General features: G+C 39.3%; 1 protein-coding gene across 2 annotated transcripts in view; it reads left to right on the top strand.

Annotated features, from left to right (window-relative positions):
• The window catches only part of TUBGCP5 (tubulin gamma complex component 5), a 48,879-nt gene extending 23,972 nt beyond the window's left edge, over positions 1-24,907 (top strand). Inside the window, exons 8-23 of one of the 2 annotated variants that reach the window (XM_068545369.1) lie at positions 2,180-2,269; positions 3,035-3,128; positions 3,628-3,874; positions 5,373-5,575; positions 6,652-6,767; positions 8,312-8,580; positions 9,579-9,777; positions 11,258-11,446; positions 12,256-12,438; positions 18,007-18,091; positions 18,331-18,451; positions 18,926-19,101; positions 20,218-20,343; positions 20,980-21,068; positions 22,778-22,878; positions 24,403-24,907. In XM_068545369.1, the coding sequence (XP_068401470.1) occupies positions 2,180-2,269; positions 3,035-3,128; positions 3,628-3,874; positions 5,373-5,575; positions 6,652-6,767; positions 8,312-8,580; positions 9,579-9,777; positions 11,258-11,446; positions 12,256-12,438; positions 18,007-18,091; positions 18,331-18,451; positions 18,926-19,101; positions 20,218-20,343; positions 20,980-21,068; positions 22,778-22,878; positions 24,403-24,458 (2,344 nt within the window). In that variant the 3' untranslated portion in view covers positions 24,459-24,907. The remainder of the gene's footprint in view (positions 1-2,179; positions 2,270-3,034; positions 3,129-3,627; positions 3,875-5,372; positions 5,576-6,651; positions 6,768-8,311; positions 8,581-9,578; positions 9,778-11,257; positions 11,447-12,255; positions 12,439-18,006; positions 18,092-18,330; positions 18,452-18,925; positions 19,102-20,217; positions 20,344-20,979; positions 21,069-22,777; positions 22,879-24,402) is intronic. The other variant, XM_068545370.1, reaches the window with a different exon arrangement.
• Positions 24,908-25,184: the final 277 nt, after the last annotated feature.

The raw sequence follows: 25,184 nt of genomic DNA, 5'->3' as shown, positions 1-25,184 counted from the left end.
GGTCCTGGACTTTTGTTCGTTGGGACTTTCTTTGATTACTGATCCAATTTAATTACTGGAAATTGATCTGTTCATATTTTCTATTTCTTCCTGATTCAGTCTTGGGAGATTGTACGTTCCCAGGAATTTGTCCATTTCTTCTAGGTTGTTCATTTTATTTGGCATATAGTTGCTCGTAGTAGTCTCTTGTGACCGTTTGTATTTCTGTGGTGTCAGTTGTAACTTCTTATTCATTTCTGATTTTATTGATTTGGGCCTTCTCTCTCTTTTTTTTCTTTTTTTTTTTTTTTTTTTGATGAGTCTGATAAACAAGTTACCAAATTTGTTTATCTTATCAAGGAACCAGCTCTTAGTTTCATTGATCTTTTCTATTATGTTTTTGTCTCTATTTCATTTACTTCCGCTGTGGACCTTTATGATTTTTCCTTTTACTAGCTTTGGGTTTTATTTGTTCTTTTTTTTCTAGTTCCTTTAGGTGTGAGGTTAGCTTGTTTATTTGAGATTTTTCTTTTTTCCTGCGTTAGGTTTGTATTACTGTAAACATCCCTCTTAGAACTGCTTTTGCTGTGTCCAGTAGATTTGGATCATTGTGTTTCCACTTTCATTTGTCTCCAAGTATTTTTTTATTTCCTCTTTGATTTCATCAGTGACCTGTTGCAGACTGGTTTTCTTGCTTCTGGTGTCTCCCCCCTGGTGGGTAAGACTGGTCCAGGGGCTTGTTCAGGCTTCCTGCAGGAGGTACTGGTGCCTGCCCACTGATGTGTGAAGCTGGGTCTTGTCCCTCTTGTGGGCAAGGTTGTATCTGCGGGCATGTGTAGAGGCGGCTGTAGGCTCAGGAAGTCTTTAGGCAGCCTTTCTGCTGAGGGGAGGGGCTGCGTCCCAGCCCAGTTTGTTGTTTCGCCTGTGGCGTCCCCACACTGGAGCCTGCAGCCTACTGGGTGGGGTCAGGTCCTGGTGCCCAGAGGTCAGCCTCCATGAGAGCTCACGCAGGTGAATGCTCCCTGATATAGCCACCACCAGGGTCTTTGTCCCCAGGATGAGCCACCAGCCATCCCCCACCTCCCCAGGAGACCCTCCCAGACCAGCAGGTAGGTCTGGCCCGGGCTCCTATCATATTGCTGCCTTTGCCCTCAGTCTCGGTGCTCGTGAGATTTTGTGTGTGCCCTTAAGAGTGGAGTCTCTATTTCTCTCCATCCTGTGGAGCTCCTGCAGTCAAGCCCCGCTGGCCTTCAAAGCCAAATGCTCTGGGGGCTCCTCTTCCCGGTGCCAGACCCCCCAGACTAGGGCGTGCCTCACATGTGGGAGAACCTCTATAATATAATTATTCTCTGGTTTGTGGGTCACCCACCTGGGGAGTATCGGATTTGATTATATCACGAGTCTGCCTCTCCTACCTGTCTTGTTGTGGTTCCTTCTTTAACATTTTCTGGTATGTCTCAGTGTTTTTCATCAGTTTTTCTTTCCACAGTTAGTTGTAATTTTGCTGTGCTCGTGAGAGGATGTGAGCTTAGGGTCCTTCTACTCTGCCATCTTGACCGCTCTCCTCAGTCACTTATTCTTCATAACACTTTGCACTTGCCACTTAACCTGTGATCAGTTCCTCATCGAACTACCTCCGTTTGCCTGATGAGCAGCAAGCCAAATGCTGAAACTCCCAAGGTTTGCAGCAGAAAGGGTTTAGTCACAAGGCAGCCAAGTGAGAAGGGAAAACAAATCTCAAATCTGCTTTTCCTTGAAATTTTTAACAATTCCAATTAAGCAGTTTTGTTATTTAATTATTATTTTTAAAATGAAATTATTTAACTATAATCTGTCTTTTGATTTGTTATTTTCAAAGTGAATGGATTGGTATATATTAAGCCATTTATTTGATTTCTGTTTTAGTGTACTTACTGCAAAAATAGTTACTATTTTTCCAAAACAACAATACATAGTTTTAAATATTTGCCAAAGTCAGCAATAAACATAGCAGTTAGAATTGCTCTGAAAGTGCTTCTCTGAGAGTATATCAGTTGACTTGTGAAAATGAATATGGGAGGAAATTTAAAGTATGTATTAATGTTTATTTGCTTATTGATTACTGGTTAAAAAACCACTAAATTACACACATTCTTTGAGACTTCTACTTTTACTTAATGAGAAATCTTTTCATTGACATTTGATGTTTGTTATCTAATAGGGACCAACATTTGTACAGCAGTGACCCATTATATGTTCCAGATGACAGAGTTTTTGTTACTGAAACGCAGGTTATTCGGGAAACACTATGGTAAGACCTGTTAACCTAATTCATAGTCTAAAGACTTTATTAATGAGAAGCAGAATTTTGGTTTTTTGAAGAAAGATGTTTGAGGGTTTTTCACATGCATATTAGAAATAGGCCATTAGGTATGAACCCAAGTCAGGTCCCTGTGGACACCTAAATTTGGATTGGCAGACTCAGGAAGCCCAAACTTTAGAGTCGACTGTGGAGATTTTGGTATATTTACCTCTTTTCCATTTTAAATAATGTCATATATGATTTAACCAAGATTAGACTATCACTTTTTAAATATCTGAATTCAAGTTAAGGTTTCTGATTTTCTGCTTACTGCTTTTTAGGCAGAGTACATCAGTGAGAGTTACCTGTGCCCTGTACCTAGGAACCAGGAATCTAAGAACTTAGATAGTGTTCACACAAAAATGAAGATGAAGAATGTAACATGTAGTGCTGTTACTACTGAGATTTCCAGTCTCTGGTTCTTTCTGCCATAAAGTATAATACTGACATGCTTAAAAGTGGGAAGATCTGTTTGGACCATCACGTATGTGAGGAAATGTTTTGACAATACTGTTTTGTACTTTTTTGAAGATGGTACTGAAATAATCAATCTTAAAGTAATGAGATAAAAAGACTGATGTCTTCTGTTTTCTAATTATCTGACCTCTTTGTCCTCCCTTACCCTCCCCTTCTGAATCTTTTATTAAAATTTCTTATGCATTACTGTAGTGAATATTTTTCTAAACTTAAAGTACATTCATCTTTTTATTTCAGGTTACTTTCAGGGGTAAAAAAGCTCTTTATATTTCAGCTGATAGATGGAAAGGTAACTGTGAGGAACAACATTATAGTAACTCATTTGACACATGTAAGTTATTTGTATTTATTGTAATTAAAATTAAATAAGATTTATGTAAATCATGGTTATGTAACTTTAGAACATTTTGCAATATTAAAATTAACTATTAAATATATTTAAGTTACAAAAGGCAAAATTAAGTTTGTATTTTTATAGTGCGTAGAGAATTCTTTTATATTGTTTGTGGTGTTCATATTTAGTTTTGATTTGTATTTTCTGTCATTCTTTATTGGGAAAGCTGTCTACTGTAAATTTTTTGCCTACAGTACATTTACCTTATATTTATGTGTTTTTAAAAAGTATAAGCCACAGTTCTATATTTTATAAAAATTAATGCTTACACTGTTTCCTCTGAATGTAAAACTAAATACTCGTTTTATTACTTTGTCTTTTACTAAGCATACTGTTTAAAAAAGTCACAAAAGAAATATTTTACAGTGAGGGGGATATGAATTAGAATGCCTACAGAAGACTGACTTTAAATCATTCTGGTTTGCTTCTGTTGTAGAGCTGTTTACGATCAGTGCTAGAACAAATAGCAGCATATGGCCAGGTTGTGTTTCGACTCCAGGAGTTTATTGATGAAATCATGGGGCACAGCTCTGAAAGCCTGTTACCTGGAAATAGTTCCGTTCCTAAGAAGTCGACAGAAGCACCTTTTAGAACATACCAGGCTTTCATGTGGGCCCTGTACAAATACTTCATTAGTTTCAAAGAGGAACTTACAGAAATTGAGAAGTGCATCATCAATAATGGTATTTAAATATTCTTCCCTTTTACTCATAACCCACGTAACTCATATTTTGAATGCCGTTTAGGTTAATAATTGATATAAGATTTGAAAATTACATGGCAAATAAGTAATTCTCCTGAATACACTCATTTTTTAAAATTATTTTAAATTTGTATTTTTAAGCCATTCATATCTCTAAAAATCCAAACAGTATAGAAAGATTTACAGTGAAATTTTTTCCTCCTGCATTAGTTCCCCAGCCTAGAGACAACCAACTGATCCATTTCTTGTGCATCCTTCCAGAAATAATTTAGACATATGCAAGCAACATATATTCATACACACATGCCTAGTAGTCTTTTAACTGCTCTCTTCAAATTGCTTTCTAATTTAAATTTTGAGGATTATACCGTACAAGTATTTAAAGAGCCTCCTCGTTCTTTTTTACATATTGAGCATTTTGTTGTATATCATAGACCAGCCCCCTTTTGATGGACATTTGGGCTGTATCTGATCTTTTCCTGTTGGCAACAGTGCTGCAGTGATAACCACTTACATATAAGTAATTGTACATATGTGCACCAACTTACCTATAGCACAAATTCTTAAGAGTGGAATTGCTAAGTCAAAGGGTATGTGATGGCATATGTGATTTTAGTAGATATTGCCACATTGTTCTCCACGGAGGTACAGATAAATAACTTTACACCCTTGCCAGCAATATATATGAGTACCCGTTTGTTCCCAGTCTTGCCAGTGGTGTGTTATCAAACTTTTGGGTCTTCACCAATATGACAGGTGAAAATGGTAACCTAGTGCAGGTTTTCCCCCTTAACTTTTATTTACAAGTAATGCAAAAAATAGTACATTGAGGTCCCATGTTCCCATCACCCAGCGTCCTCCAGTGTTGACACCTATAGTACGTTATCAAAACTAGGAAATTGACATTGGCACAGTACATTAACTAGTCTGCAGGTCTGACATGGGTTTCACCAGTTTTGCAGGGCCTTGTTTTTTTGCGAGGAGGTAAGCCGTATCTTTCTGCCGTTCTTTTACATTTTATCACATGTGTAGATCTGTAAGACCGCCTCCATATTTAGGGTTCAGAGCTGTGCCATCCTGACGAAGGGACTTGCTCTTGTTGCCTTTAGTAGTCACCCTCTCTGCCTCCCTGCACTAAAACAGGAGCCCATTGTAGTCTGTTTTGTATTTGCCCAGAGTAGTTTTATTCTGCATTCTTTTTTCATAAGTGAGGTTGAGTATCTTTCTATATGTTTAAGAATTGCTTGAATTTCCTTTTTCATGAATTGTCACTTCCTTTATTCATTATTTTTCTGCTGAGTTGTCTTTTCCTCTTTAGGGGGTTCTTTTTTGGGGGAAATCAGTTCCTTGTAACATGAGATTAAAACCTGCCATCCTCCGGTTTGCCATGCCTTTCCATAAGTAGGTTAGCATTTATATCACATTTTAAATGCAGATATTTTTCCTTGCTAATGAGTTTGATTTCTTGACATTTGCAGATACTACAATAACTCTTGCAATAGTGGTGGACAAGTTGTCACCTCGATTAGCTCAGCTCAAGGTTCTGCACAAAGTGTTTAGTACTGGAGTAGCAGAAGTTCCACCTGACACTCGAAATGTCGTTCGAGCATCTCACCTGCTCAACACCCTGTACAAAGCCATCCTTGAATATGACAATGTTGGAGAAGCCTCTGAGCAAACTGTATGTGGGGATCCTTGTCTAGTCCACCGTGTGTGACTAATTCTGCTCAGCCATAGGAGTGGTCGATAGCCTGTCGTAGATATTTGTAAAAATAGTGTATCAGACAGTTGTTGTGAGTTTTCAAATTAGGTTCTAAATTTGAGGCTGCAGGAAACTAGCTTTTCATCTATAATTGCCAAGATCACCAGATGGATGAGGCAAGAATAAAACAAAACATAAAAGCAAGATGTGAAAAATACCTAGCTGATTTATATAGATATTTGTAATAACTCTTTCTTAAATAAAAATACAGATCTATTATACAAGGTATCTAGAGTAGTCAAATTCTGTTTCTAGTCAAATAGAAACGGAGAAGAGAATGGTGGTTACCAGGGACTGGGGGAGAGGAGAAAATGGGTTAGTTAATGGGTACAGAGTTTCAGTTTTGTAGCCTGAAAAAGGTTTAGGAGGTCTGTTTTCATAACAATATGAATACATTTAACACTACCAAACTGTACACTTTAAAATGGTTAAGACAGTATAGTTTATATTATGTATTTTTTTACCATAATTTTAAAAAATACAAATCTAGACTTTAATCTAGAAAGCTGCATGTTTCTTTGGGTACATAATTTAGGTGTTTTGCCTAGTTTGTTGGTGTGACTCTTTTTCCTCACCATTTTGGTACTGCGTTTCAATAAAAAGTTGATTTCTTTCAGCTCTGTAATTTCTTTTTATTAGGAACTATAGTAGAACAGAATCACTTCCTTGTTGTTAATGGACATTTTGCTAATAGCACTATTTGGATAGGGTAACTGTATCCCAGTTTGGACTGTCCAGTTTAGACCTGTTGTCCCTGGGTAACTTTCACTCCTAAGAGGGTCCTGCTATGGACAATATGGTCTTCTCATATTTAGGTGAGGTTTTTCATAAGGATTTTATAGCATGTGGTTTGGATTTTTAATTTCTTACTTTGTTTCAAAAAACATAGAAATTGGATCACTTTTTAAAAGGTGCTTCAGAAATGCTTGAACCTCATTTTATCCAGAGACGAGGGAGTTCTGAGAATGGATGTGCGTGCTGCGCTGTCTCCTCAGGTCTCCTTGCTGTTCTCGCTCTGGGTGGAGACCGTGCGGCCCTACCTGCAGACTGTAGATGAGTGGATCGTGCATGGGCACCTGTGCGACTGTGCCCGGGAGTTCATCATCCAGAGGTGAGGGAGGCACACCAGGAGCTGGCTTGACTTCTCTTCTCCCATGTGGAGATCGTACACTTCCGTTAGCTTCACATGATCCATAGGCAAGTTCTGTTGCATTTTTATAGAAGACATCAGGTACCAGTCCAAAAATAATTTTTCCAAGTTTTATGTCAATCACAGCTTTGCTTATAAGCAAATTATATTTTTGAGTGATAGTGTGTTTATGGCTGGTATGGTGAAAGGTGCACTGAGTCCCTTAAAATGAATTAGGTGATCTCAGATGGCTTCATTAATGGGAACCAATGGGAATAAATTATCTATGAGATAAAAGATGTGAAAATATTACAGAATATGCCTCTAATATATTTATTTCTCCTAATTAGCTGCTCTTTTTACCTTTTTAGTATAATATTTAATAAAACAATTAAGGAAAATCTTAATCATCATAAAATCTATTTATGATGATTCCCCTTCACTTAATTGATTTTTCTGAACAGAATCATGGAAATTGCCATATAGAACTATTTGCACTCTCTTAACTCAGTCTTAAGTTCTGCACTCTGTACAGATACATGTTTTTTGTTTTGTTTTGTTTTGTTTTGTTTTATTTATTTATTTATTTTATTTTTGGCTGCGTTGGGTCTTCGTTGCTGCATGCGAGCTTTCTCCAGTTGCGACGAGCGGGGCCTACTCTTCATTGCGGTGCGTGGGCGTCTCATTGCAGTGGCTTCTCTTGTTGCAAAGCACGGGCTCTAGGCATACGGGCTTCAGTAGTTGAAGCATGCAAGCTTCAGTAGTTGTGGCCCGCGGGCTCTAGAGCACAGGCTCAGTAGTTGTGGCACATGGGCTTAGTTGCTCCGCAGCATTTGGGATCTTCCCAGACCGGGGCTCGAACCCGTGTCCCCTGCATTGGCAGGCAGATTCTTAACCACTGCACCACCAAGGAAGTCCCTAGATACATGTTTTTATTGATAGCTATCCATTTAACTCATCAGGGAGAGTAACTTTCTTAGAGCTACAGAAAGATAACCCTGTTTACACAGTGCTCACATAAAAGAACTGGCCTTTCTTTAGCTGAACCTTGGGTCTCATTGTGTCTTGTTTCTTCTGTTGCACATGAGGATTTTTGTAAAAACGGGATTCTGACTATCCTTAGGGGGTGATGAGTACACCTTGTTTCATTGTTAAAATAGTCCAGTGGAAATAATTGTGGAAAAAAAGATGTGGAATTCTGGAGTTAACTTTCAGAGGAGATGCGTAAACTTTTATTCTACCTTTAAAGAGAACCAAATTAATTATATTTTGTTTAATTCCAATTCAGGAAACTTTCTGCTTAGTTAGATTTTACCTATGCCATTCCCAGTATTTGTCCACTTTTCTATGTTAAGCTGAAGTCAGGTAAAACATCTGTCCCATTTTACCTAAAGATTACATTGTTTTACTAATAATTGATATTACTGTGTTTTGGAATGTTTGGACAACATGCCTAAGCTAGAATAGATATACTGTTGTTTTTAAGGAAGAGAAGTTAAAGTTTAAATTCTTTTGAATCCCTATAGAAACAAGAATGTTCCGGTAAATCACAGAGACTTTTGGTATGCAACTTACACGCTATACAGTGTATCGGAAAAGACAGAAAACGAAGAAAAAATGAGTGATAACGCTAGTGCGAGTTCTGGCAGTGATCAAGGTCCCTCCAGCAGGCAGCACACCATGGTGTCCTTCCTGAAACCCGTCCTCAAGCAGATCATAATGGCTGGCAAGTCAATGCAGCTGCTGAAGAACCTGCAATGCATGGAGAGCACCACGTGCCAAGCCACAGCCAGAGGTAACCCCTTAGTGGTGGAGTAGCTGCTCCAATCTTCACGCTTGCCATCCTGAGATACGTCATTATTTTGCAGTTTGAAAATTATCAAAGCCTTTTATTTTCGTGGAAGTGATCACCATGATCAAACTGATAGATCATGCTGCTCCTGACTGAAAAAAGATTGTCCTCGTTGGAAACTTTTATCACGGTGTTTGAAAGGCAGTGATAATACGTTCCACATGCATTTTACTTATTCTTGATGCCTTAGGACTAGTCCTTTAACAATAATTCTCTGCTATTTCTTGATGCAGAGCAGCATTTGGCCCCTGAGGACATGAACTCTGTCAGATAGGAATTTGTTGGTGAACGGTTCAGACTTGATCATAGATTTTGAGAAAATCTTGATATAATTTCTGGTCTTTTTGGATGTTATTTAAGCAATATACTTAAGGTTTTATCAACTGACTAAAAAGGCTTTGAGAGGTATAGATGTGACCTTAGTTGTTTTGTTTGTAAATCATCTTAATGTTACGTTAATTAGTTTGAATTATTATATCTACTTTAAGTAATATTTTCACTTTGTGGAATGTTTCCTTTTTAACTGAATAATAAAACGTAAAGAACTTTCCAGGGCCACTGTTGAAAGTGTTTTTCCCAATGTAATTATGATTCCTATTTGTGTTATCATAGTGCTATCTAGTATAATGGTAACTTTACTTTCAGGCATCCTGCTTATGCTGTTACTCTGTTCAGAAAAAAACTAGCTTATACTTTGAATGTTTAACCATGAACTTTGCAATTGTCTAACAGGGTATAAAAATGTTTAGTTGTACTAAGGGTAGTATACTGTAAGGGTAACAAAACAGGGATAGACCTTCGTAGGCCAAAGGGAAAATACCAGGCTATAGTATATTTGGATAAATTTACTTAATATTTCGTAATGTTATTTACTAGAACATAATTATTTACTAGTTATTTACTAGAACATAATTCACCTTACACGTTTCTTTATGTTTCAGATGCAGAAAGAAAAAGTCTGTATACCCTGTTTCTGGAGTCTGTGCAGTCTCGTCTTCGACACGGAGAAGACTCCACTGCACAGGCCCTCACTGAGCAGCAGGCCACCAGAGAGACCCTCATTAAGATGCAGTCCATTGCCGAGAGGCACCTTGAACTGGATGATGTTCATGATCCGCTGCTGGCGATTAATTTTGCAAGGTGATACACACCTGCAGGATTTTCAATGTTTGAAATGGCAGAATCCATGCTGCAATATTTAGTAACTGTTTATCTCTGCCAGGTAGGGCTTTCCAGCCTTAAAAATAGAAACCTTTGTAGCCTCTCCTTTCTAATGAATGAAATACAAGAATATATTGTGTTCACTTATTTCAGGTACATAATTTAGCCTCCTTATTTTTTGTGAAAGTCCACAGATTTTCATGTGCCCTAGGCCCATGGGCAGCGCTGTCACTCATACAGAAGACGCTCATGGAAGTAGGGGGTCCTGGGACATGTTGAGTCAGACCCTCCCGATGTATCTTGGCCCTTAGGGGCTTTTAGGTAATTGCCCCAATGAAATAAGTTATTAATACCCACACAATACCCTGTTTATTGTCTAATGGCCGTCATTCACTACTTTCAACCCTAATGGCTAGAAAGACCTACTCAGTACTTGATCTTTTAGGCAGAAGCAACTCTGTTGAAGGACTGCTTCACACAAAGAATACTTTGAGGAAAAAGATTTTTATTTCTATAATAGTTGGTAATTTTATGACTCAAGATAAATATGGGACTCCAGAGTTTTGATTTAAGAGAATTCTATTGAGATGAATGAATAAAGAACATGTGGTGTATATGTATACAGTGGAATACTACTCAGTCATTAAAAAGAATGAAATTCTGCCATTTGCAGCAATATGGATGGACTTAGAGGATATTATACTTATTGAAATAAGTCAGAGAAAAACAAATAATGTATGATATCACTTATATGGGAAATCTAAAAAAAATACAGGGCTTCCCTGGTGGCTCAGTGGTTAAGAATCCGCCTGCCAGTGCAGGGGACCCGGGTTCAGTCCCTGGTCCAGGAAGATCCCACATGCCGCGGAACAGCTAAGCCTGTGTGCAACAACTACTGAGCCTGCACTCTAGAGCCCGTGAGCCACAAATACTGAGCCCATGTGCCACAACGACTGAAGCCCACATGCCTAGAGCCCATGCTCCGCAACAAGAGAAGCCACCGCAATGAGAAGCCTGTGCACCGCAATGAAGAGTAGCACCCGCTCGCCACAACTAGAGAAAGCCCGTGCACAGCAACGAAGACCCAACGCAGCCCAAAAATAAATAAATAAAAAGAAACAGACTCACAGATATAAAGAACAAAACATTGGTTTACCAGTGGGAAGAGGCAAGGGGGAGGGGCAAGATAGGGGTGAGGAATTAAGAGGTACAAATTACTATGTATAAAATAAATAAGCTACAAGGATATATTGTACAGCACAGGGAATATGCCAGTATTTTATAATAACTATAGAGTATAACCTTTAAAAATTGTGAATTGCTATGTTGTACACCTGAAACTTGTATAATATTGTAAATCAACTGTACCTCCATTAAAAGAAAAAAGAATTGATGTCTTTTTTTAAAAAGAGAATTCTGTTGACAGCTCTTAAAAAGAAGACATATTTTTATATTAAAGGTTGTATTTGGAACAGAGTGACTTTCACGAGAAGTTTGCTGGTGGAGACATATGTGTGGATAGATCATCAGAATCTGTGACTTGCCAGACTTTTGAATTAACGCTGAGATCTTGCCTCTATCCTCATATTGACAAGCAGTATCTAGATTGCTGTGGAAACCTCATGCGAACTCTAAAAAAAGATTACAGGTATGAGGAGTGTTTTCATTTGGGAGGTAGTCGGTAGTTTATTGTACTTTAGGAATAGCTGAAGTTATTTTTAAACCTAGATTTCAAGCTAATTTTTATTAGAGTAAGGAATGGATATGCAATAAACAGTTTTCTTTTGAGAGGATCAGTAGACCATCAGTGTTTTCTTAACTTTATTGTGAAACTTGTTTCTGAGAATTTATCCCAAATGAAATATAGAAAAAGCTTGTTACACAAAAATGCTTGTCATGAAGTTTGCTATCAGAGAAAAAACATGAAATTACTTAGTAATGGATGACTAGTTCTTTAAATTGTGGCATATCCATATTAAAATATGGCATATTCATTTCCATGTATGAACTTTGTAAAGTTCATACAAATTATGTTTATACAGAGTTTTAAATAATGTAAAGTTTCTTAAATCTTAAAAAACAGGATATATAATATGGTAAGAACTATTTTTTTTAATGCATGGAAAAAAACACTGGGAAGAAATACCCTAAATATTAACAGTGGAAATTCGTCATGAATAGTAGATTTGGATTAACTTTTTTTATTACACTTTTGTGACTTTGCCAAATTTTCTTCAATGTTAAGAAAAATAACTTCTTTTTGATTATTAAAAGTAAACCATATGCTGTTTTTATTATTTTTGAAAATCTTTAAGATGTGTTAGTATTTCTAATTTTAGTAAATGTACAGTGTAAACCCATTTCACTAAAAATGATGGTGTACAAAACCTGATCCTGATCTAGAATCCTATCTTATGAGCCTAAGATCTTTCTGTCACTTATTTTCTCTTCATTCAGGTTGGTTGAGTACTTGCAGGCCATGAGGAATTTCTTCTTAATGGAAGGGGGAGATACCATGTATGACTTCTACACGTCAATTTTTGATAAAATAAGAGAAAAGGAAACCTGGCAGAATGTGTCTTTTCTTAATGTCCAGCTTCAAGAAGCAGTAGGACAGCGTTATCCTGAAGACAGTTCTCGGTAAAATATGGGAGGACCTTTTATTTTAAATATTATAAGATAATCCATGTGTCATGAACTCTTTTATATGTTATCTTATTTAATCCTCACACCAACCCCTGTGAGTTTTACTAATGTTATTTTACACATTAGAAAACTGAGGCAGGGACTTCCCTGGTGGTCCAGTGGGTAAGACTCTGGGCTCCCAGTGCAGGGAGCCCAGGTTCGACCCCTGGTCGGGGAACTAGATCCCACATGCCGCAACTAATAGTTCATATGCCGTAACGAAAAAGATCCCGCATGCCCCAGCAAAGATCCCATATGCTACGACTAAGACCCGACACAGCCAAATAAATAAAATTTTGAGAAAAAAAAAAAAGCTGAGGCAGCAGCGACTTGCCCACTGAGTGAGAGGAGATGTGAGATGGCACCGTGTGGTCTCTCAGGGTCTGATGGCCTTGCTCACATGGCTGGAGTCCATGCTGGCCGCCTTCCTACCCAACGCCTTGCCCTCCAGCCGGCTGTACCAGCCTTCACTGTGGTGTCACAGGCGGTGTTCTGAGAGAGTGAGAGCAGAGCCCTTGGCACTGGCCAAGGCCTGAGCTGCAGGCCGCACCTCACAGACCCTCACTTCCACCACAAACCAAGTCAGAGGCCAGACCAGTTAGAGGGGAAATAGATTCCACCACTTTTCACAGACAGGGTTGCCTGTTTTCAAGCTGTTGTACTGGCTTATCCCCAGCTAGGGAACTCACCTTCCCTCCTCCCTGTCAGTCTGCCTGCTGAGCAACTGGGCCAGGTCTGTGGGTTGGTGCCATTAAATCTTTGTATAACAGTGGCTCATTTTCCACCCTGCTTGTTGGTCCTTATTCCTGTTCCATGTCCTTGCTTGGCTACCTTTCTTGGCTCCCTCAGTGGCCCTTGAAAAGTAATAATGATAATAATTAACATTTATTACATGCCACTTAGGACATTGTTTTCCTCATAGCCATGCCAGGTTACTGACCGTCTACTGCTTAGTAGTAGATAAAATAATTCCTTTTATTTATGTCATGTATTACCTTTGATCCATAAAAGCAGAATTTTCATCAATTATATGGTTAGTAAAAGCAGGGTAACCGCTGAATTCTTTTCGTAGTAAGGAATTAGTGCCTAGCAATCCCCAGGGGGGGCCAGGGAAGGTTAAGGTTATATTTTTCACTATCAGTAGAAACTCATGAATTTTGTTATTTTTAGTATGTTTCAATCTATTACAGTTATTCCTTTTTTCTTGCTCAGACTTTCCCATCTTTACCCAGACGGAACTCCTTCACTTGACTCTAGTAATCTTGGAGAGCATCTTTGCTTTCAGGACTGGATGTCCGGACTCATCCTGTGCACTTCCTGCCCCAGGCTCTGCACCTCTTCCAGGAGCACTGGTCCTGTCTGTCCTGTGGCTTTAAAAGCCCTTGGTCTGTGTCCCAGAGTGTTCGTCTATACTGGATTATCAATAATTCTGGGCTCACTCAGTGGATGGAGCTAGGAAATATGTAGAAAGAGGAAGATGAATCATAAGCTCATATTGATATTTCCAGTATGTATTAAAGATTACAGGGTTTCACTTTTTTGATTTTCTTTTGTATCTTGAGTGCTTACTAACACATGAACACAAATATTTATTATATTTATTCTATAATCATAATAGTTCCAAAGTAACAATAACAGCAACAAGCCCACTGAGAGTTTAAAACATACTTGTGACTATATTCTCTTCTTTGTACTTTCAAGTCAAGGTCACCTGGAACAATTCTCAATGTGATTATACCACTAATATAGGGCTGGGTTCATTTGTTTTATTTTCTACTTTTAGGAATCACTTCATTTTTATTTTTCTTGATTCCATTTTGTTTTTTAATTGTATAAAACATCTATATATTTCTTAAGTTAAAATCTTTGATACAAAATTACTTTTAGGGAGCTCTGGCTTCTGTTCCTTTTCGTGCCCGTTTTCTCCCTTCCCTCATTACCTTTTTTATTAGATTTTATTTTATCCTTCCAGCGTTTATTTTTTGGAACCAAAACCATATGTGTACATATTCCTTTTTCTCCTCACGTGTTACACAAAAGGAAGCACACAGTGTGCACTCTCTAACACCTGCTTAACTTTTCTTAAGTAGATAATACATCCCAGACCCAGTGCATTGCAGGCTAGAGAGCTTGTCCGCACTACTTTACAGCTGATTGTGTTCATTCAACCAGGTGTCCTGTTGGTGGACACGTGGATTCTGTTCTTCTGCGATGTATGTATGCAGTGACTGGTCTTGTGCATTTCACTTCTTATTTTTGCCAGTGTGACTTTGGAGTATTTTTCTAGAATGGGATTGCCAGGTAAAAGGGTAAACACCTGTGTAACTCTGCTAGCAGTTACCAAATTCCTCTTCATAAAGGCTGTGTTTTTTCTAATTCCCGCCAGCAATGAGGCTTTCTCCACAGCCTCACCAACAGAATATGTTGTCAGACTTTCGGATTTTTGCCAGTCTGATGATGAAAAATGATGTCTCAGTGTAGTTTTAATTTACATTTTTCCATGTGAGCGTAGTTATCTTTTCATATGCTTGTTTTTGCATTTGTTTTAAAGTGAACTCTCCGTATCTTTTGCCACTATTTCTGTCAGTATCAAGTTGTTGGTCTTCATCCTCTCCATTTTTAGAAGCTCTTTTTTTTGTTTTTTTGGCTGTGCCACACGGCTTGTGGGATCTTAGTTCCCCAACCAGGGATCAAACCCATGCCCCCTGCAGTGGAAGTGCAGCGTTCTGACCACTGGACCACCAGGGAATTCCCTAGAAGCTCTTTTTATAGGTTTCCCAGTTCGGCATTTGTCTTTTTGTTCTGCTTATGGTATAACAATTTCTTGTTTTGTCATGAAGATATTTTTTAGTTTTATAATCTATCTTTTTTCTTATTACTTCTGAATTTTAAGTGATAGTTAAGAAAGTTTTACTGTATCCAAGTTTATAAAGAAATTCACCCATGTTTTCTTTTAATGCTTGAATGGATTTTTTTACATTTAGATGTTGATCCATTTGGAATTTATTCAGCTAAAAAACATGAGAAATAGATCCAGTTTTATCTTTTTTCCAAATGACTAATTGGTTGCCATCACATTTCTTTAAAAAAAAAAATCCACCTTTCCCCATTTACTTGATACCCCTTTATCATTAAATTTTCATATGCACTTGAGTTATATGCATTGGGTCTCTCTAAATTTTCCATCCTGTTTCACTGTTCTGTTTATTCACATGCCAGTAGCATTCTGTTTTATTAATAGGGTTTTTCTGGCTATTCTTGCTTATTTATTTTGACAAATGTACTTTATTTATCATCTTGTCTAGCTCCATCCAGCAAAACAAAAACAAAAACATTGGTGCTATTTTTATTGAGATTCCCACGCATAGATTAACTCAGGACAAATGAGCCACCCCATTGGGACCCCTTCTCCTGTGGCTTCCACGTGTTCTAGGTGCCTGTCTGTGCCCTCAGGCTCCCTGAGTCTGCACCCACAGGTCTCCTTCTCGGTTCCAGGCTCCCCTGCCCTGCCCATACCCCTCCCTTGTCACTGGTGCCCCTGCATCCTCCCTGTGAGCCCCTTGCCCTCCGCCCACCCTTAGCGTAGCTTCTCGCTCTCCTGCCTGGGGCACCTTCATTCCATGTCGATGGCTTCAGCGACCCCTAGTGACCTGCAGGTCAGTACCTTTAGCCCAGGTGCCTGCACAACCAGTGCCTCATGACTTTCCTCAGATGCCATGTGTCCAAAACTGAGCTTCATCGTTGTCTCAGCCCTTTGTTTCTTCTGGATGGGACCACTGTTCATCCCAGTGCCCAGTGTAGCTCACCTTAGATTCCTTCCTCTCTGCCGGCCCCCACATACCCTGGTCCCTTGGTTCTGCCTCCTGGATGACATTCCCCATGCCCTTCAGCGCTTGCTGGAGAGTGCCTCCCTGCCGCCTGCTAACCAGCTGTCGGCGTCCCTCCCTTCCGCTTGGCCCTCCAGGGCCACACGGGACACTAGCCGCCCCGCCCCCACACACGCTCGGGGTCCTTGGCGCCTCGGAGCAGATGGGCCAAGCTTCTCCTGAGAAAGAGCTTTTCACTGTCTGGCTCGCCACCTCGCTTCTTGTGCACACAGAGACAGACACATCGCCTTCTCTCTCCACCACACTTCCCACTTCAGGGATTTGGGACATTTCTGGTTCCCCTGAGAGCTGTACTGTCTCCCGCAGGAGGCTTCACGTGTCTGCACCCTCCAGTTAACTGAGTTAGCTGCTTTCCCATGGGCATGGCCAGCAGTTGTCTGCACTCCTGCAAAGCTCTGCCCCGCTGGCTTGGTGACTGGAGGGTGACTGCACGTTTTGTTTGCTCTGGGCTATGAGCCCCTGGAGGGGGGGAGGGATTGGCTTTTTATCACCTGCTTAGTGCAGCACTTGACAAGGTATTCAGTAGGTGCCTACTAAGTACTTAGTAGATGCACGTGTAACAGACTTACGAGATAAAAAAATTCTGACTAGTCTGACATGGAATGAATTGGCTAAACTCGTAAATCACACACCGCCCCTTACATCTCTGGTTGTAAGGCTAACTCCTGCCTCGGCATTACAGTTAACCTTCCGTGGGCTGCATCCAGGCATCGTCACGGGTGCCTCTAACCTGGGAGAGTCACGTCCTTTCTCAGCCCAGTGACAGAACTGCTCTGAGGAGTGAAGGAGATAAGTGCCTGGCTCAGGAACATTTCCATGCCCTATGGTAGCTGCATTCTATTGAGAGTCACAAACTAGTTGGGAAAGAGTGGAAGAAGCCATGTGTGACACCTTTGCTTTAGAAGCAGACCCCATTTTTTTTTTATTAACATCTTTATTGGAGTGTAACTGCTTTACAATAGTGTGTTAGTTTCTGCCCCATAACAAAGCGAATCAGCCATACACATACACATATCCCCATATCTTTTCCCTCCTACGCCTCCCTCCCTCCCACCTTCCCTATCCCACCCCTCCAGGTGGTCACAAAGCACTGAGCTGATCTCCCTGTGCTGTGCGGCTGCCTCCCACCAGCTATCGGTTTCACACTTAGTAGTGTATATATGTACATGCCACTCTCTCACTTTCAGACCCCATTCTTGCCCACACACTTGCATATGCCTGCTCTCCAGGGTGAGGAGAACAGCCTCTCCCCGCCCCAGACACACACGCTCCCTCTCCCTGTCTCTCTGTCTCTCTCTCCCCACCCTCTCTCCTGCCACCCCCAACAGAGGGTCCGTCTCCCGAGCCTCTTGCTGAACTCTACCAGGACTAGGCACCTGGCAAATACAGTTAACCTTCCCTGACTTTGTCTTTTTTCCTAAGTAATTTACTATAAGTATCTTCTTTTTTATAGCTAAACCCATTATTTAAAAATTTTGCCCCCCCTTCCTTATTTCTGAAACCTGATTTCTATTCTGGAATATATGCTTAGAAAAATATGGAATATCTGCATTCCTTTTATGAAATGTCTTTTTGGAATATGTAAGTTAAATAACTCAAAGTGCTAAATAACTAAAACTGATATTTCTTTATCTAGTCTATCTATATCTTTTGAGAATGTTGACACAGCTAAGAAGAAACTCCCTGTTCATATCTTAGATGGTCTGACCCTGAGCTATAAGGTATGTGCTGATGTTCTGTGTAAGAACATTTTGTATTAAAATGAAGGCATACAAGGGACTTCCCTGGCGGTCCAGTGGTTAAGACTCCGCACTTCCAATGTAGGGGGCGTGGGTTCAATCCCTGGTCGGGGAACTAAGATTCCCACATACTGTGCGGCACAGCCACACACACAAAAAAAATTGAGACATATGAGTAATAGGTTACTTTCTATTCTAATTTTCTGTTTTTGTTTTCGTAGGTCCCATGGCCTGTGGACATTGTTATAAGTTTGGAATGTCAAAAAATTTATAATCAGGTGTTTCTTCTCTTATTGCAAATAAAATGGGCAAAATATAGTCTGGATGTTTTACTATTTGGTGGTAAGATTTGTTTTCAACAGATAAATTATAATTTAATTTTAGCACTGAAAAAAAGGTTGGTAGTCTTAGGTCATTTTTTATGTATACACAAGTGCCAAAATGATATGTATTTATGGCAATAGCTTTACAGACATCAGAATTAACTTCCCTGAATGAGTACAGTTAATCTGAAATACCATAACTAAATTAGGAATTTAGCCAGAATAAAAATCTTAGGTTATGTGAAAAAGTTTTAATGACAAGTTAATGGGACTTTGTTTTTATATTTTTGATGACAGTGATAATCAAGGTGATACGGCAGCTTTTACTGCTTCACCTTCCAGATAGGGAGGATGGGGTCCCTGCTGTGCATCCAGCCGAGTGCCCTTTACAGGGCTGGTAACCACGCCATTACAAGTCCTGCTCTGTGCAGTGGTGCAGGTGGGGTCTGACTGGATGCTCTTCCCACCCCCTCTCCTCTTCGTTCCTTCACAGAACTAGCTAGTCCTGCTGAAGAATCACAACTTGAAGGACTTTTAGGTGGACAAGACACAGCTGCTAATTTTGGACCACAGAAGGAGCCAGTAAGACAGCAGATTCATCGTATGTTCCTCTTAAGAGTGAAGCTCATGCACTTTGTGAACAGCTTACACAACTACATCATGACCAGGGTTCGTGTCTGTCCATCCACTCAGTTCTATCACCGTGTATACATCTGTTCATCGAGAATTACTTGTAATATATTTATAAATACAAACAAGCACACAAAGTACTTATAGACTGTAAATGTAAAGATAGCACATACTAAAAACTTGATCATAAAATAACATGGCAGCAGGGGGAAGTGTTTTTTAAAACATGCCAGAGCACATGTATCCAGACACTGTGTCTCTCCTGTCTAGTGACCCCTTGGGATGACACACACAGAGCTCCTCTTTTGGACTTGCCATCAGAACTTGCCACGTAGTCCTTTAAATGTCACCAGTGGGAACAGGGCTGTCCCTGGAAAATGGCTTCAGTTTTTTGTAATGGAAGCCTAAAAACAAATCTGTCAGGCTAGTATGGGGTGTAAGGAGGAAAATGCAGCCAGATTATATACTTTTTTCTTAAATATAAGAAGTAACTCGTAGAGTAAATCTGCTTTTCTTACACATATTAAAACCAGTTCTAGAGCAGCTTCTGAAGAGGAGTTCAGATGTTTGAACAGTAGCAGTGTTATTCGAGGACAGTACTCATTGGGATTATAATGGTTGCTAAAAAAAATCTGTAGTCATTCTGGTAGGTGGGTTCTAAGAACCCACTTTTGGGTGAAGTGAGCCTTTGAAGCCTGTGTTTTAGACATGATACACATGGCAAAGGTGCTTTCTGTTTCCCGTGCACTAGCGGCCTTCAGAGGGCCAACCTTAAGCCCTTAATTGTTGAGAGTAAATGGTAGCTTACCATTTACTCTCTACCATGGTAGTTAAGTTTTTGTTTAATTTGTTTTTTGTTTTCTACTTGAAGTACAGTTATGTTCCTTTTAAAGAAAGACCATTATGTAAGCAGTGGAATTTATTAAAACATATAAATTCAATTTACCTGGTGACTTTTTTTAAAAAATCACTGCATATCCTATACAGTTCATATACTTGCCCCTCCACACAGGAGCAGTCTGTTAGTCCAGAGTGAGGCATTCCCTCCCTGTGCAAGTGAATGTAGAAGAGGTTGGTAAAAAAGTTGTGTGTGTGGCACATTAGTTCTCAAAGAAAAAAATCTATTGATTAAATTTGTCATCTTTCTCTTTCAAGATTCTTCACAGTACAGGGCTGGAGTTTCAACATCAAGTCGAAGAAGCCAAGGATTTAGATCAATTGATTAAAATTCACTATAGATACTTGTCAACCATCCATGATCGATGTCTGCTGAGAGAAAAGGTACGTGAGGTGTCACCTGTGAACTTGGCCACTGAGGCAGGAATGAAGCCAGCCAAGGGAAGTTGTCTCTCTACTTTGGAATTTTATACTTATTAAGCTTCTGATCTGCAAAATATTCTTAAAGGAAGGACCAGATCAAATAGGTTACAAATTTGTGCCATATGACTGGAAGTTACATGTAAGAGAAACAGTTGACAACTTTATTGTGACAGTCTGCACTCACTCAGCACTGTGTTTGGATTCAATAAGAAAATTTTATTTGCAGTTATGGAATAATAGTGCTTTGGTCAGGAAATGTGTCCAGCTTGATGTGAATATATGGGATTAAGTCATCTTACAGCCATTGGAATAACTTGCCCCATTTCACTGGTGAATTCAAATGGCTGTCCCAGGAAATGGTAGCTTGCTGGCTCTGTTGGTCAGACTCTGCTGCTGATATACCTGTACTGTGGGTGCAGTAGGCATGTGGCCCAATTCCAAGTGCATTTTGTTCAGAGCCTAGTACCCTTCCTTATACCTAGAAGGCAATGATTTCACTGAGCTTTTTCTGTGACTCATTTAAATTAGGTGAAAGTGTTGGTGTCAGTGTCCAAACATGGTCACAGAGCCCGTGTTCTTCCATGGCTTTCTCTCCAGGTCAGTTTTGTGAAGGAAGCCATCATGAAGGTGTTGAACTTGGCCCTCATGTTTGCAGACGGTTGGCAGGCTGGCCTGGGGGCGTGGCAGTAAGTACGAAGTTTGTGGAGCCTCTGTGCTGTGACCAGTTTCACTTTTAGCTGGCTTCATTCTGGGAGCCTTGTTTTTCATCTTGGCAACACATCACATACACTTATAATTATGGAGAGAATTGAAGAATTGAATTTGTTCATCTGAGCTAGGCAGGATCAAGAATTATGCAATTCTTTTCTGAGCGGTAAAACAAGAAAAATCTGAAGTCTTTTGATTAGGACAAGCAAATATCCTTAAATTACATTCCTGTTGTATAGGTTTGCTAAATTTTTGTTAATGGATGCCTTCGAGCATACACAGAAGTGGGCGGGGAGCATAACAGACCCTGGGGTCCATCACTCCACTTCAGTAGATGCCAGTGACAATCAGTTCTGTTTTGTGTTTACTGCCCACTCCCACTCCCATTCACTCAATTATTTTAAACCAAATTCTGGACATCATGCTAGATCCTAGTCCAAAATTGTATTTTAGAGAGCTCTAAAAGAATGATTGTATATTTTACTTTTAGGGTGTTTATTATCCACACCTATCACATAGAAAGTCAGAGGACCCAGGAGCTCTTTCTTCCTATCCAGAGTACCATCCTCTACTGTTACCTTGAATGTGCAGCTCAATAGTTTGTCCCTGTCTTGTTTATAAAATTAATGTAATGCTGCTATTATTACTTCCTTGAAATATATTTAAAAGAGCAAGTCTGGTTGACTGGGCTGTTGGGATAATAGCTTGTACTTAGTTGGTATTAGTAAGGAGCTGAAAGTTCATTATAGCACTAATCTAAAATCTTAACATATGGCTGTGTCAGAATACTCTAAATGGTGGATAAAAATTCCTCATTGGTAGATAAAATTCCTCATTGCAGGGGTGAAAGATGGTAGATAAAATTCCTCATTGCAGGGGTGAAAACAGAAGTCTCACTTTATTATTGCTGTCTCAAGTGTGTGCAGCAGACTCTCCCTCCATGTCACTGTCAGGTGGAGGAGAAGGTAATAACACTGCTGCGTATACTTGGCTAAAATTGAACTGTTTCTTCAACAAGGGGGTGAGGAGGACTTAAGAGGCATATTAACCATCGCAGTTTATGGAAATTAACTGATCTTGATTCACATTTAAAGCAGAAAGTGAAAAATGTTTAAAGCAAGGTGAAATTTTTAAGCAAATGGTATGGTGGCTATGATTTTAAAGGAGTATTTATCTTTAGTGTGTACACACTGAAATATTTATGACTGAAATGCTATGATGTCTCAACATTGCTTCTAAAGATATGGGGCTGAGGGTGTAAGTAGGACTGCCTGCAGGGCGGTTACTACTGAAGCTGGGTACGGGTGTTTGCTATTTCCCGTAATAACAAGTTTTTTAGTAAGTTTAAAATGTAAGGGTTTATATCTTTATGTGCTGTTTATTTCAAAGAAGGTGTGCTTGTGGAAAGTAAAAGTATAGAACTGTGCAATAGAAAAGGGAATATCCCGTTATCCTCACTCTAGAACTCACTGCCATCCTGAAGCAGCAGTTTTGTATCCTAATGACACTTTCCTTCAGACTCTTTGAAAGTTTGGCAGGAAATTTTATATTTTATTTTAGAATCTTTAGACTTAGGATTCTACGTAATTAAACTGAAGCACATTTGAAATTACTCCAAAGGTATTTTATAGCCTACCTAGTAACTCCTTATGCATTTACCTAAATTGAAATTTACTTTCTTTCCTAGAATGGAATCTATAGAGAAAATGGAGTCTGATTTTAAAAACTGCCATATGTTTCTTGTAACAGTTTTAAACAAAGCTGTCTGTAGAGGATCCTTTCCCCATCGTGAGTATTGTGTTAAAATATTACTGCTTTTATATTTTCTGATAACTAAGTCTACCTGTTATTGTTTTGGTACTGATCTCATGAAGAATTAGAATTTTTCACCACTTCAAACCTGGAAAGTCCCTCAGCAGTTGAATTGTTTTTCCCAAATTACAGTGGAGTGAGTGAATCAGATGTAAAACATTGAGACGGAAGATTTTGCTTTCTAGTATATCATGTGTTACACCAATGGATTTCTAAAACCATCGTTAAGTAAAGCAGATGGCAGAATAGGCTTCAGTCACACTTCACTGTCATGTGTAGCCTTTGTAACTATTCCTTTTCAAAAGATAGGGTTTGCGGGGTGGGGGGGTGTTTGTTTTTTGTTTTTTTAGCAATTTTAAAATTCCCAAGGCTGCCTCTTACACAAGGAAATGCAGGCCTGACAGTTCAGTACACAGACAGTGTGTGAAGTAGACAGAGGTCTGTGGGGTGAGTCATGGGGAGAAGATAGTCATTTAATCTACAGACACAAAGGACTAAGTAGTATCTCTTGCAGAGCTTTTTTGAGAAAAGTATGCAGGGCTAATTTGTTCCCTATTACTGTATGTTCAAATTGTGATATGCTCATTAAGAGTAGCTGAACATTTTTTAAAATACTGTTAGAGTAACGAGTGAACACAGAATAAACAAACAAAAACATATCATCGGAAAGTTGTGAATGCAAAGAAGTCTAAATAAATTCTGGGATGAGATGAGCCCTTCAGTGCTGACCTGCTGCACCCACAGTACAGGTAGGCGGGGCAGTGACCGGCCAGAGGCACATAATCTTTGCAAGGATAGAGAAACCCACTGTCGGTGTGGCACACTGGAATCCTAGAGGACCCCACGCCGAGCCAGTCCTCCTGACCCCCGGCCCTCCCCGACGGCTCTTTGTAAGTGGTGAAGAAGCTGGGGGCCGGCCAGGCAGGAAAACAGAAAGTTCTGATCTCACAGTGCTTACTTAGATCCCTGTATTCCTGTGTCGGGTGACTTCTACAACGAAGAGGCATTTGTTTATTACGCAAGTATTTAAAAACAAATTAATGTTGTAAGCCCCTACTGCCACCTCTCAGCCTCCCCCATTTTTACCCTTGGCCAAAAAAAAAACCATACTGTGTTAGAGGAAACATTGATGCATTTGTCCATTTTTGCACTGGGTGACTGTTAGGCAAGGAGATTCCACTCATAGCTCAGAACATGGCGTTTTGTTATGAATTGAGGCCAGATTTTATGACATTTTGAAAAATGTGATTTGTTCAGTGTAATGCCCAGACTTTTTTTGTTTTCAAAACTAAAATGATCTGAAATAGAAATAAATCGTACTTTCTCAATTGTATTTAATAGATGAAGATTACCATCTTTATTATATGTTAAAAATAATGAGTATTTTAATTAAAAATAGAAAATGTCTCTAAATACTTTTCAAGACATTTATTAGAGCCTATTTAGCCATTTTCAAACATTTAAACCTATTTTATTAACCTATTTTTATTCTTCCCACAGTGGAATCTCTAGCACTGTCACTCATGGCTGGCATGGAGCAGATATCTTCAGTGTAGTAAATGCCTCAGATTTAATCTTCATACATACACGTTTCCACCACATACAGCTGCGAAACGGGAATCTATTTTGGTTTGTTTTTAAAACTGTTGTCTACTGTCTAGACAAGTGGGTTTTATGTGTTTTCTCTGGAGATCATTGGTTAGTATATAGGGTTATGCATATAAAACTGTATCAATAATGCAGAATGTGTATAGGCTGTTTACACTTATATTTCCTACTATAAGCTATAGATTTATGGTATTGATACCTTTAAATGTAAAATAATCGTTTTTGAAAATGTAATTATTAATATTAAAAATAAATTAAAGCACTTTATTCCCCTTTTGCTTAGTCACAGAAGTTTTTGTTTTCTTTTATATGCCTGGGAAGTTCCAAAATGGAAAATAGCTTCCACCAATGTCAATAAATGTAAAAGCCAGCTGTTGATATATCCTATTGTATGGCTTTTGTGAGCTAACCACAATTAATTAAAACTATATTTACTGTTCAGTTTTCCCACATTTTCTTTATATACTTCTTGGCATGTCTGTAGCACTTATGACTCGGCACTATATTTACTACTTATTTTTTAAAAACAACTACTGAAGTCCACATAGCCTCAGAGCTGAGCACCAGGGGCCTCTGCCCTAGGCACAACCTCAGTCGTTTTACAGCATCAGCATTTCCTGCATGCAGATGGCAAAGTCGGCTAATAAGCCCTCCTGGGAACGAGCCCAGGTCCC

Source organism: Eschrichtius robustus, chromosome 5, assembly GCF_028021215.1.
Source record: "Eschrichtius robustus isolate mEscRob2 chromosome 5, mEscRob2.pri, whole genome shotgun sequence".
NCBI classification, from domain to species: domain Eukaryota; kingdom Metazoa; phylum Chordata; class Mammalia; order Artiodactyla; family Eschrichtiidae; genus Eschrichtius; species Eschrichtius robustus.
The sequence above is the reverse complement of the archived record's forward strand: the minus strand, read 5'-3'. Positions and strand labels throughout refer to the sequence as shown.